At 37.3% G+C, this 14,436-nt stretch overlaps 1 protein-coding gene across 1 annotated transcript in view; it reads left to right on the top strand.

Annotated features, from left to right (window-relative positions):
- Positions 1-3,854, top strand: part of WDR70 (WD repeat domain 70) — a 137,758-nt gene extending 133,904 nt beyond the window's left edge. The window contains exons 17-18 of the mRNA XM_070935938.1: positions 759-921; positions 3,538-3,854. Coding sequence (XP_070792039.1) covers positions 759-921; positions 3,538-3,625 — 251 coding nt within the window. The 3' untranslated portion in view covers positions 3,626-3,854. The remainder of the gene's footprint in view (positions 1-758; positions 922-3,537) is intronic.
- Positions 3,855-14,436: the final 10,582 nt, after the last annotated feature.

Raw genomic sequence — 14,436 nt, 5'->3', positions numbered from 1 at the left:
AATTTAATCCCATTGTTTCTAGTCTTGTCTTCTTAAAAAAAATTCTGAACAGCTTTGTCCCATCTAGTTTATTTATTTAATTCATGTATATGGCACTGTGTGTCTAAAAGTCTTGGAGCAACTGACAAGTAGCAACAGATTGATAAAATATATTTTATTTCTGTGATAAATAATATTCTTATTATAGTTACAACACTGGAATTTTCTACATGACAGTCTTATTCTTGAATGCAGCTACTATGCTTCTCTTAAAATTTAAAATTATAATGTCTATTCTCCACACTAAATACGCCCAATTTCTCCACAGATTCCTTATACGTTTTTCTTTCCATGTTCCTGAATTAGTTTATCCATATCCTTCCTAAAATGGAGTGCTAGAACTAGACAGTATATTCTAGGTGCAATCTAATCAAAGAAGGGTTGAGAGGGATAATGACTTTTATTGTGGAAGATCAAATCAACTTGATAAAAGCAAGCATAAACTATAAACTATAAAAGTTTGAAAACGCTGATGTACTAGAACAGGGGTGTCAAACTCACGGGTTGGATGCGTCACACGTTGGCGACGCCCACCCATATTTTAGCGAAGGGGGAAAGTTGCGATATATCACGTGATGACAATGTGACCCTGCAGGTTTGACACCCCTGTACTAGAATATTCACTTTTTTATATCGATATGTATAGATAGATATTTGCTTAATGTTTGTCCTATTTGCTCTTACATTTTTCACAACTGTTTATTCTTTGTTCTTATTAGGCCGTGGTGGTCGTGTTGGAACTCATGGAGGTACTCTGTCGTCATACATAGTGAAGAATATTGCACTGGATAAAACTGATGATAGCAATCCCCGAGAAGCTATTTTGCGGCATGCAAAAGAAGCAGAAGAAAGTCCCTACTGGGTTGCTCCAGCATATTCCAAGTAAGTAAATTTTAAAAAGCATGGATTGGACAATATGCCTTAAACTCTGGTGAAGTTGAATATAAGAAAATATATATTTAAAAATACATTCTCCCATTTTTTTCAATAGTTTAACTTTTACTGAAAATTGTAACAGTATCAGTAAGTTGTACTAAAATGTCTTGATATAAATAGAATAGAATAGAATAGAATAGAATAGAATAGAATAGAATAGAATAGAATAGAATAGAATAGAATAGAATAGAATAGAATAGAATAGAATAGAATAGAATAGAATTCCTTATTGGCCAATTGTGATTGGACACACAAGGAATTTGTCTTTGGTGCATACGCTCTCAGTGTATATAAAAAGAAAAGATACATTCGTTAAGAATCATAAGGCACAACACTTAATGATAGTCATAGGGTACAAATAAGCAATCAAATACTAGGAAACAATATAAATCGTAAGGATACAAGCAACAAGTTACAGTCATACAGTCATAAGTGGGAGGAGATGGGTGATAGGAACGATGATTATCTTGAGTGAAGCCCTATTAAAAGAGAAGAAGAAGAAGGCAGGGGATGGTGACGATGGAAAAGAAGTTAGAAAAAGGAAAAAGCACAAGATGGAATTAGAGAAGGCGAGTTAGGATCAGAGCCATCTAATACTGAAATCAGAGCTCATCTGAATTGGATTAAATATATTATACATCCATTCTTCTCATGAATTATTTTTCTCTTTAGCTAAATAACATAAATCTAAATACATACATTAAAAATAAGTATTTTTATACTTATTCATAAGGGATTTTATAAGGGATTTTATAATTTATAAGGAATTTTTTAGCCTTTTCCATAGGCTTAGAGCTTGTTGATGTAAGGGGCATAAAAATGGCAGTTCAAGACAGTATACAGATCAGACAGACATAGATCAGTGGTCTCAACCTTTTCTTCATCACCCTTTAAATACCTTTTGTGGCCACATACCCTGGCCACAGTTCACCAAGACTTAACTCAAGGTTTAAATCATAACATTTCTTCAACCCTTCATAGACCCTCTGGGACAATATCATGGCCCCCAGGGGTCTGCGGACCACAGATTGAGAACCATTGATGTAGGCCTTTTACAAGAATAAACACGATTTGAATTTTGAAGAATCTGATTAGTAAGCTAAAATAACAAAGATTTTTTCAGACTATAATTTGAAATATATCTAAAAAGTAATTGATTTCATTGTTGTTGTGGGCTGTCGGCCATCGGCCCCTCCAGCAGCCGAATCAGATGAGGAGGCATGGGAGTCAGGGTCAGCATCAAGGCAACCTGAGAGCTCCGAGGGGGAAGAGCTGGCAGTGAGAGATAGAGGCAGAGCCTGGGACATCCGTCAGCCCTCAGATAGAGAGTCAACAGCCCCCAGATCTGGAGGTGGCTGATGAGGAAGAGGAGGAACAGCTGGGTCCAGTGCCTGACCTGTGGATGCGCAGAAGGCAGAGGAGAGGAGAACAGCGGAAATCTGTGGGTTGATCCTTGGGAAGGAAGAGCCACCGCTGCTAGTGGAGCCCCACTCTAGATCTGGGGATAAAAGACAGGGAGCGGAGATGACTAGGTGTGGCAGACAACTATTCATCTCCCCTGCCAGACAGACTTCTTAGCCTGAGGTGAAAGAGAAACTTTTTGCTGGGGCTGCTGGCGCTCCTAATAAAGGAATCATTGCTTCAACTACAGAGGGTTTGTCATGTTTGGGGAGCTGGGTCAGAACAATCTTTAATAAATTATTACAGTTATATCAACGCTGTTTGAACTTTCTTGACTAATAATAAATAAGCTATAGGTAAAGTATTGAGTAAAATGGAAAATGTCTCTGGAATCAAGAACATCTGTAGTTTGTATCTAGTGAGATGTAAACTTTGTGTTATATGCAATGACATCTTGATCGGGTTTCAGTGTCTTGAGTTTTTCAGTTGGATTCAGTTTATGTTCATACGAAAATAGTTATTAGAATAGTGTGCAAACATTCATCTAGAGGGGAGATTTTCTACTTGTATAAGCCCGGTGGTAAGATCTACTTTTTTCTATCAGTTGCCAAAATTCAAGATCCCAGAAATACATTAATAAATGTTGTGAGGTATGTACATGTTTTGATCAGTGGTGAGTTTCAATTTTTTTTACTACCGGTTCTGTGGGTGTGGCTTGGTGGGCGTGGCACGGCTTGGTGGGCGTGGCAGGGGAAGGATACTGTAAAATCTCCATTCCCACCCCACTCCAGGGGAAGGTTACTGTAAAATCCCCCATTTCCTCCCAATCAGCTGGAACTTGGGATGGGGGCGGGGCCAGTCAGAATTTTTACTACCGGTTCTCAGAACTACTCAAAATTTCCGCTACCGGTTCTCCAGAACTGGTCAGAACCCGGTGAAACCCACCTCTGGTTTTGATGTATGTTTTTATACATCCCCTTAGTTATAATCCAGGTAAAAATCAGATTTTGGTAGATGTGAGCAGAAATTTTCTTAATCAATCAGTAAAGGAATGATGGAATATTTATTTGGGAGGAAGTTTTTTTTCTCATTTTAAGAGCAAACCTGAACACTTCTGCAGAGCTCTTGTTTAATCATTATTGTTCTTTAATGCTTTTTTAGAACCCAGCCAAAGACAGTTTTTGCAGAAGTAGAATCTGATGAAGATGAAACAGATGACAAGCCAGAGTGGAAAAAACGTAAAATTTGAAGAATTTAAATTGGAGGAGCTTCACAAGGGATTTGAGACAGAGATGGATTCTTTTTCCTTATGCAAAAGAAGTCAAATTACTGCAAGCAAAATTGCTTTTACGCACAGGAATATTTTGCCCCTTTGAAAGACTATAATTGCCATAAAGTGAAATAGGATTGCTTTAGCATAAAGTCTGTATTTTATTAAATAACTAAAGTCATCAATAAAAAAGAATTATTTCTTCAAAGGCCTTTGTTTATGTATGTGTATATTTAGAAGAGTAGATCATACTATCTTAAAAAAAGCCCAATCCTCTTTTTTTTTCCTCCTTAAATTATTTTTGTTGATATATCACCTAAACATGATGAGGAAGTAGGCTATTATATGACCTGGAATAATTTCTGCTCCATATTTGAATTCCGTAATTTTTTTTGTTCATTTTCGAAAGCCACAGGGTATGTCAATAATGTGAATTGTAAATGGTGTACAGAATCTTATAGGGGGGGTAGGCAAAGCATTTATAATTGGAAACATTTCAAATTAAAAATGATTGTTTTGATATGCTGAAAATGCCCTGATACAATTATAAGCATTCTCGAATGTTCCAAGTTTTTTTTTTAAAAGCCACATTTGGATCTTAAACCATAGATGCAGAACATATCTGGAACAATGTCAGAATATTCCTGGTTAAATTGGAATAGTCATTTTCAGCTCAAAAGGTTTTGCACAGTACTAATCTTCTATTGGCAACTTATTTCCACCTGTTGATTGCAGAACAGATATATATCATGCAGATGTCATTTCATAGATACATAACTCCTTTTTTCTAATGGTATGCAATAGGTTCCCTTTTTTAGGCCAATAGATTGTTACTTTGCTCGAAGAAGAAATCTTGCTATCGATGCATTTTTGTCTGGGCATTTCTTGATTCCTGATTTTTATATGTTTGCTGATCATTTTAAGTTCTGGAATGTAATACAAAAATATTCATTTTAAAACCAGTCATTGTTTCACAGAAAAATAAATTGCAAGAGACTGGTGAAGAATAGAAGGAAGAAAAAAAACACCTGGTCTTTAGAGTCTGTTTTATCTTTTCCTTCTGAAAGTATGTGTTCTTTGTTCTTGCTTCTAAATCAAAATTGTACTGTGACTTCTTTACTACTCTATAGCCAAAGTATGCTGTGTACTCCTTAAATATCACCATGCAAAGGACCTCATTCATAGCCATCAAGATAGATATCTGAGGGGGGGGGATACAATTTTAGGAGTTTAATCCCACCCTATTACATTTGCTAGCCAGCATCAATCCCTCTTGATTCCTAGCTTATTCCCAGATGTTTGCTAGAGCAGGGGTCTCCAACCTTGGCAACTTTAAGACTTGTGGACTTCAGTTCCCAAAATTCCTCAGCCAGCTGGCTGAAGAATTCTGGGAATTGAAGTCCACAAGTCTTAAAGTTACCAAGGTTGGAGACCCCTGTGCTAAAGTGACTTGATTATCTTCTTCAGGACAGTGATCACAACTAAGAGAACATCTGTATTGAGCTTCTCTATTCATACAGTAGAAAGTGTAGTAACTATTGGCATCGTTCAGGTTTCATAAACTATGAGTTAGCCTTTTCTAAGGCACTACATTTATCCCTGCTGTTTTCTAAAACCATTGTAATTTTTTTATATTTACTCTTCACTAAGAGTAAAATATAAATCTAATATTTTACAATACGCATCTTGAAGAATGTATACATTATATGATAGAAAGGTGAAGAGTAACATTGCATATTTTAAAGGGTTAACATTTTATTTAGGTGCTTGCCTTGCTGTGTCTGTCACAACTAATGCTTTAAAAGGAATTATTGATTTGGAAAGTCATTTGCTTAGAGGAAGTTGTATTTACTTTTTTAAATAGTTCCAATCCATCAAAATCAAATATATTCAATTTTGTGACACTTTCATAAAGTGAAAAGATCATAATGATCTTGATACTTAAAATATTAGCATTTAATTCATACACTACCACATATATGAATTAAATACACGGTGCTTCACGGACTGCCCTTTTTTCTTTTCACATTTAGGGTAGTATTCTTTTCTAACAGAGCGCCTTCAAGCTGGATGAATATTCAATTTAAAAAGCTGTATCACTTAACTCAACCTCTTCTTAATCTTCAGCAAGCAGGATTGCTTAAAATTTAGTTCCCAGAAGCTGAACAGTGAGATTGGTAAAAAGTCAAGTCAATTGATGACAATTTTACTTCTCTTAACTTCTGAAATATGTGTATAAGAAAATCACAGCATTTTTCTAGGATTCCCAGTTTACCACAAAAATGGGTTTTTCCTCCATAATTTGCCCATCATTTGTAGTTGAAAGCAGTGTGAAAATTTGAAAAATGATTAATTATGCTGCTTGTCTAAAAATTATCCTTATTTATATGGATTGTATTTTATTTAATGATGTTACCTAATTAGGTAATGAAAATCTGCAAGCAAATAACCAAATCCACAGCACCAAGAACTCCACACTTCATCCCTGAGTTAAAGGTATTTTCTTCTGTCAAGATGAGAATAATAAGATGGAAAATTAAATGGCCATAGACATTTTGGATAGAATGGGAGAAAACAAGTAGGATAATGTGGAATGCCATGTCCCCATTTACATGGCATTGTCATCATACAGCTGCTTCCCAAATCATTACAACTACATAAAAATATAATTAGCAGGTGAAAAATGAACACTGCATATGTCATTATGAATAGGAAGAGAAGGAAATGAGCAAAATGATGTATCCATTACAAATATTGGATAATGCAGCTGCAGAAAAAATCATTTAACACCCACCCACATTTTTTCCTTAGGAATGCAGTTTGTACCTCAGTGCATTTTTAAAAAGACATTTTCCAAAATAAAGCTTGATTTACCTTGCACAAATTTTACTCTCTTACCTACAGTAAGGGGAAATGGCTACCTTAATTAAAATAGAAATACAGCCTATAATTCCAGTGTCTGCTGGTTATTAATGTTTTCTTGAAAGAAAATATTCTCTTCCAATCCTCTTCAATTCAAAATCTACAAATACTGTATTATACTGTAAGAGCCTTGTCTGTTGTTTCAGTCCTGTATGGCAACAATAATCACCATAGAGATAAACAATATGGGACAAATGAATTTAAAAAATGTATTTCCTTCCCGTTGGTGGGATAGCATATGAAATATCCTGAAGAGAACAATGAAATATTTTAAAGAAAGGGAAATCATTTTCTTTTCGAATTCTTTCCTTCTCAAACACCACTCTTCACAAGTTTTCCCAAGGTGTCAATTCAGTGGCATCTTCAGGGTAAGGAAAAACTAATAATACAGTCCACATGATGGTTATGGCAGGTTGCCTTGCCGTTTCTGTGTGTCTACATCACGGACATGAAAAAGGGTGGGGCTTGGCTTATGCTGCCTTCCATCTTGATTTTTGACCCTACAGTTCAGACAGCATTGCTAATAGCCCTCTAAAATTATTTTAAATCAAAACTAGTTTCCTGCAAAGTCTACAGTTTATCCAAAGTAAACCTTGTTGGTTTCTCAGCTAAACTGTAGCTAAGCCCAGAGTTGCTCTGTGAGTGAGAAGGGCGGTTTCTAAATTTGATATAAATAAATAATCTTAAAAGCACATGTATCTTCCACACTTATTTTTCCCTTCTGAACTGTAAGCTATTTGGGGATAGAGGATTCTCTGTTCATACATGTTTGTAATTCTAAGCACCGTGAATGCTGTGGGTGTATGCAGCATAAATAAATCATTACTCTGAGTGAAGCGGTTGTGTAGAAAGTTAGAAGCAGTTGTAGTCCTTTGAACATAGTAGAAGGGGTTTTCTATTGCCCAGGCATGAAGTACCTTAAGTAACCTAAAAAGAATTTAGTTCCCATCATATTTCATGAATGAGCAAGGCCATCAATTTTTCACCAGTGTGCGATTTTGGCTGACATTCCCCTTGTTCTTAATTGCATATATAGTTTGTGACAAAACAGAATCCACAAGGCATTTCCTACATCCCCATCCATGCTTCATGAGTACTTTTATTTCTAGGTTAATGGTTTCTCATAATACAGTCCATAATACATGTGTTATTTATTGTAGAACTTCCCCTGCCTGTTTTAATTTTCTTCTTGCCATAGGAAATGAGTTCTTTGAAGCATTAGTTCTCAATATGTAAACAACTTATTGGATGTTTCAAACAAAATAATACACAGACATTTCAAAGGACAACTGGCCTGCCATTCACAGAAAAAATAGCACAACTGTTATGGTAAAGTAGATTTTTACCCATAAGATCCAGGACTAGCAACATGGATTAGCTGCCCTTGAGCTATGCGCTTTGATGCTGTTTGGACTTCAATAAAGTTAATTGGAACATGACATGCTGACGAAGATTTGTATGAGGATGACATGGGATTGTGAGGTGTTTCACAAGTGCACAGCGTTATAGTTTAATGTAAAAATAAGGTTTTTATCCAGCAGAGAGGAATGAAAGCAAAGGTGGCTTACCGGTCATGGATGGACATCTTTAGAATGCAATTCAGTGTCATCAGTTTTAATATCTTAAGTTGTCATTTCTTGAAGTACTATATCCATGATGGTGAACCTATGGCACGCGTGCCACAGGTGGCACGCATAGCCATATCAGTGGGCACGCCAGGTCAGCTCTGGCATGCATGCACATGCTGGCCAGCTGATTTTCAGGCCTTCTGGGCCCACCAAAAGTAGGGAAACAGGCTGTTTCCTGCCTCTGGAGGGCCTGGGGGTGGGTGGGGAAGGCCCGTTTTTCTCACCTGGCTCCAGATCCTCTCTATGCATCTGGAGAGGGTGAAAACAGCCTTCCCCACTCCCTCGGAGGCCCTCTGGACGCCTGTAATGGCCCATTTCCCAACTCCTGGTGGGACAGGAAGTGACTTTTTTGCTTTCCCCAGCCTCCAGAGACTCCTAGATACCTTTCCCTTCATTATCTGTCTATTGGCTTCCTTCCTTCCTTCCTTCCTTCCTTCCTTCCTTCTTCCTTCTCTCAATTTTATTCCTCCTTTATTACTTTATAGGTAACTCAAGGTGAAAACATACATAATGCTCCTTCCTCCTCCTATTTCTCCCACAACAACAACTTTGTGAAGTGAGTTGGGCTTAGAGTGACTGGTCCAAACCAAAGTCACTCAAATTGTTCTTGTGCCTATGATGGAACTAGAACTTACAGTCTCCTGGTTTCTCATAATTGGCATCCTTCAGTCTCAAAAGTCTATAGTATCGTGCTCTGGAAAGAGGTCCTAAAACAGCATCTAGTGTGACTAAAAAGGCCAATTCGAGAGTGGCAATCCCTTCCACAGGGCAGATACATTCTGTCCCCTGCCCAGCCCCAGATTTCGCTGGTTCCGGGACTGCCTCTTTGCCTCAGCCTGCTGAACAAATGTCTCTTTGAATTGGAGAAGGCCATGCTGCGTCTTTAGCCTCCAAGCTGAACGATCGGAGGTCAAGGTTTCCCAGTTGTTAATGTCCATTCCCAAGGCCTTTAGGTCCCTCTTGCAGATATCCTTATATCGCACCTGGTTTCTAACCTGATGCTGTAATCACTTTTGCACCTATATCCACCCTTTGTTGTTCTTGTTTTGTTTTCAGATAGGTGCTTTTCCTTCAGCTATGTTTTCTCCTGATGTTTCCTTCCCAAATCCCAAATCTAGCAATTTTTCTATTTCCCTTTTAGCATATCTTTCTTTTAGGAGTTTTCATCCTCTCGGTCCTTTTCTGGCTGTTTAATCCTACTTGTCATTGGTGTAAATCAGGGGTGTCAAACTCACAGCCTGCAGGCCAGATGCGTTATATGCTGGTCATGCCCAACCCCTGTTTTAGTGAAGGGAACAAAAGTCACGATACATCACGTGATGACAATGTGACAACGCAAGTTGGTGTAAATTAATTAAGGTCAACATATTTGACTTCACTCAGTTTAAGATGGTTTTTTTTTAAAAAAAAAAATCAAGAATATCAGCATTACATGGCTACTTTCCTCCAATGTCACTGCTATTCCTATTTCCTCAGGTAAGTCTTCCCTATTGGTTAGCATCAAGTTAAGGATAACTGATCCTCTTGTGTCTTCCTCCATCCGCCAAAGGAAAAAGTTGTCAGCAAGACAAGTCAGGAATTTCCTGTAAAGTTCATGCTTGGCAGAGTTTATCTCCTAACAGATGTTGGGGTAATTAAAGTCCCACATCACTACTACTTCATGACTCTTTGAAAGAATTGCAGTTTACTTTTGGAAAGCAATAATACTTCTTCTCAGTTGGGCTGGCAATAGTAGCCCTCCGACAACATGGCTGTCATTTTTTTTTCTTCTGTTTTTTTTTTTTAACCTAGATGCTCATCATTACAGTATCACCAGATCTGTTCGCTTGGATTTCTATTTTTAACTTACAGTACAAATCCCCCTCCTTCTTTATACCTTCTGCTTTTCCTGAATAAATTATGTCCTTCAATTCCATTTGGAGGAGTCATTCCACCAGACCTACATTATACCTATTAAATCACATTTGCTTTCCTGTACTAAGAATTTAATCCTGTCATGTTTATTTCCCATACTCGGGAGCTTTAGCATGTAGACAGTGAAGGCCATGAACTTTAGGAGGTTTTTTTTCCCCCCACTGCGTGATTTAATAGGCCCCCACGACACGAAGAAACACTCCCACTCCTTTCTCTAGTCCAGAAGCATCTGAGATTTTCCCTCAAGGTTTGTGTCCCGAACCCCCACAAGATTCATTATAAAGCCTTCCTGGTTAAACTTTGCCATACTTCAGCCAAAATATTTTTACTAGTCATTGAGAGGTTCAACCCATCTTATGCCATTTGGAGCTATCATTCTGATAGCTCAAACTACACGCCCAGAAACTAAAATTCTCTACCAAGATCAACTGACTGGGAAGGTTGCAAATGGCAATCCCATGTCCCCAGGACATTGCAACCATCGTAAATACAAGCATCAAAATTTTGATCATGTCACCATGCTTTCATGGTCATAGATGCCATAACTGCTAATAAGTTATTTTTTCAGTGTTGTAACTTCGAATGGTCGCTAAACAAATGATTGTAAGTCAAGGACTACCTCTATACCAGGGGTGTCAAACTCTCATCATCACAGCGTCGTCACATGACGTATCATGACTTTTTCCCTTTCACTAAACCGGGTGTGGGCGTGGCCAGCGAGTGACGCATCTGGCCCATGAGCTGCGAGTTTGACAGCCCTGCTCTATACATTAGAATAGAATAGAATAGAATAGAATAGAATAGAATAGAATAGAATAGAATAGAATAGAATAGAATAGAATTAGGATACAAGATTTCCCCTTCCCCTTCCCCTTCTGATGGACCAACAAGGAGACAAAGCTCTTCACTGAAAACAGAAAAGTTTACAGCTGGTTGGTTTTTTAAAACAAATTTTTCAATCTATCAATCTGGAAACCAATTTTTAGTGTGCAAACAGTTAAGAATCTGACTGTACTCTTCCATATCTACATATTTTTGTATGTTAAAAACATATCAAAAGTGCTGCAATGGAAAGAGGAAGAGGTTGGCAATAGAAAATTTCAAAATTCATCTTGGAGCATTCAGTAATGCCTTTAGCGTTCAATTCAAAAGCAAAGACAAAAACGTGTTCTAAGAGCTCCAGATATCATTATCAAACATGATTTTACAAAAAAGCAGGATAGTGAAGGAAGGAAAAGAAGGGGAAAAGGCTGATTTGATATTCAACAATCTTTGATGACCTGAAGACTTTGCTAACTCATCTAAATACAAGTAAAGTAACATTCAAATTAATAAACTGGAAACATGGGGCTTGTAATACATTGTTCTAGTATACAATGATCACTCAGAACCTAAAATTAGTATATTATATAAAGGCCAGGCATTGTCCATTTGAATAGTTGCAGTCTTGGATTACTGATGTCACTCATCTCTTGTGAGTCTTTCATTATTGTGGAGTTTAGTCAGAGATCAAGACAGATTGAAGAGTCATCAACTCATAACCAAATAAAGCAGCAGGAATGAAACAGAAGGCTGTAACTGACCAGGGGTGAAGAAATGAATAACAATGCCATCTCAATAAAACAAAGTATAACAATTTAATAGGCCCCAAACAATCGAGTGGAGTCACATCCACTCGATTCTGGGCTTTTTTTCCCTTCTTCTGGCAGCCAGCAGGCCCTATGCTGCCCTGCGTAGGAAAAACCTGGCTAAAAGAAAACACACACACACACACACACATATATATACAGTATACACACACACACACACACACACACACAGTATACATATATATATATATATATATATATATATATATATATATATATATATATATATATAAAATTTGCACTTGCTCTGAGCGTATATGAAAACTTTTCCTACGATGACTTCCGGTTGGTGAATCCCAGCGAAATGGCGCTGTGACAGCGATCGCTGCTTGCAGTGCCACTTTTTTGTTGCGTTTTGGGGTCCCTTCGAGGCGTGGGAGCTTGGAGAGCTCCGCGGACGATAGCGGGGTGTCAGCAGGCAGAGCGGTGAGGAGCAAGCACTCTCTGCTGGACCGACTACCGCTGTCAAACTAACGCGGCGCGTCTGCTTTAAATGGCAGACTTGAAGCTGTGATAGCCAACAAAAGGCAGGAAGCAAGAAGATTTCGGTGAAGTTGGTGCCTATTATCATTCGTACTACTATCCCTTAAACACGCTCGGAGTGAGTTCAATTGGATTGTGCTGGCTGCGTCTGATAAGAAGGATCCTGGAAGGAATTGGCGGCGATTGTGAGGTTGGAGGAGATTGGTGGGAGATGAAATCGCAGACGTGCTGGTGAGACTGAGGACACTTTTAGAAAGGGAGACGGAGCCTTCAGTGGATTGGATTGATACTTTGTTTCGAGCAAACAAACTTTGGAAAGTTAAGAGTGTGGAATAGACTAATTGAATAAAGGAACTGGATTTTGGAAGTGCGGTAGCTGTCAGGACTAACAATAAGATTGTCTCGAGCTGAGAGACTGAGGAGCACTTGGGGAAGATAACGTGGCTGATGAAATCTGAATGACAATGCAAATGGAGAGTGATTGAACTTAAGAGCAACGCGAAGCAGATCATACAGCAAAGCGTGCCTGCTGCATCATTGTAAAAGAATTTTTTTTTATATTTTTTTTTGGTTGCTTTTCCCTTCTGCTCTTTTATGACTGAGAGAAGTTATTGAGCAATTAATCAACTAATCAATTAATTAATCAACGAGTTGGGCAAATAACAACAACAAGAAAAAAAAAACATTAGAAAATTTATATATCTTTAAGTATATATCTATATTAATATTATATATATTACATATTCCATTTTAGATAATCTTAATTAATTGTGAACTTATTTAAAATTTATTAAGTACTTTTTAGATTTTTTATTAAGGAATTTATATACGCTATAATCTTTTATATTCTATAATTGGATTTTTCCCTTTCTTCTCCTCCTTTCTTCTTTCAATTATTGATTCTTAATTTTGATTAGCTCTTTATAACTTAAAATATTGAATATTGAGATTGCATAATTAATGATTTATATGTGTACTTAGATTGCTCAAGAGATATTAGAAAGTCACCAGTGCTTAAGTGTTAAATAAGAGTAGGTAAAGATAATTTGCTTAAGTAGTGGTAGCAGGTGAGAGGGTTATCTTAGTTCAAATTAGTTTAACTATTAATTGATCAATAAGTGACTTATTACAAGATAGGTTTGTGCAATAGATAAAAATTTGAATTATTGATTTATTGTATTACTAAACAATATTGAATAGTGGAACGGAAGGGAACGATTTAATATAAATTCATTTGATAGAGGCAGTTAAATATTGGTGGATGACAATTTGGAAAAACATTGAAAATATAACAAGAAAACAGAAAAAGATATTAAAAGAGATGAGCTTCTCATCCACGGTGACAAAAACAGGAAAGAAAACATCCTCAAATCCCACGATCACAACGACATCACCTGCTACACAGAAATTGACTGAAGGTTTCTCAAAAATGGAGAAATCAGGAATGCTACCCACAATGCAAGCAATGCAATCAACATTGACAGCAATACAGGACACGATGATTATGTTACAAGAAAAAATGTCTAGTAATCATACTGAATTGAAGACAGATATTAGGGCATTAGATCAAAAAATGATTGGTATACAGGAATCGATACAAACTAATACACAGAAGATTAAAAAGATGGAAGTTAAAATGGAACAACAGGAAAAAAATTTAGATACGGTTGACCAAAAACTGATGGAACAGAACAGGGAATTGGCAGACTCAATTACCCAATTGGAAATGGATCGAGCCTCCTTCTATCTCCGTTTCCAAAACATTGCGGAAGATAAGGAAGAAGATCTGTGCCAGGTGATGGCAGAATTAATTGCTGGGGTGTTGCAACAAGATAAATTGGATATTATAAAGGAAATTGATGAGGCGTACAGGGTCCAGACAAATTATGCACGAAGAAACAAATTGCCAAGGGAGGTGCATATAAGATTCGCAAGGAAGAAGGTAAAGGATATCCTCTATAGTGTGGCAAGAGATGAGCCAATCATGTATAAGGGAAAGGAGGTGATTATACTTAAACAAATCCCAAGGAGGGTAAGGGAGATAAGGAGAGATTATAGGTTTTTGGCTACTCAATTAAACAAAAGGAATATTCTCTTCAGGTGGATTTTACCAGAAGGCATGTGGATCACATGGCAAGGGAATAAAGTTAAGATAGATAGCTTAGTAGCAGCTCAAGAGTTCCTGGATCAATTA

The sequence above is a fragment of the Pituophis catenifer genome, unplaced genomic scaffold, assembly GCF_029215685.1.
Source record: "Pituophis catenifer annectens isolate HBS135680 unplaced genomic scaffold, rPitCat1.0.hap2 SCAF_2, whole genome shotgun sequence".
NCBI classification, from domain to species: Eukaryota; Metazoa; Chordata; class Lepidosauria; order Squamata; family Colubridae; genus Pituophis; species Pituophis catenifer.
This window is presented reverse-complemented; position numbering and strand designations above follow the sequence as displayed.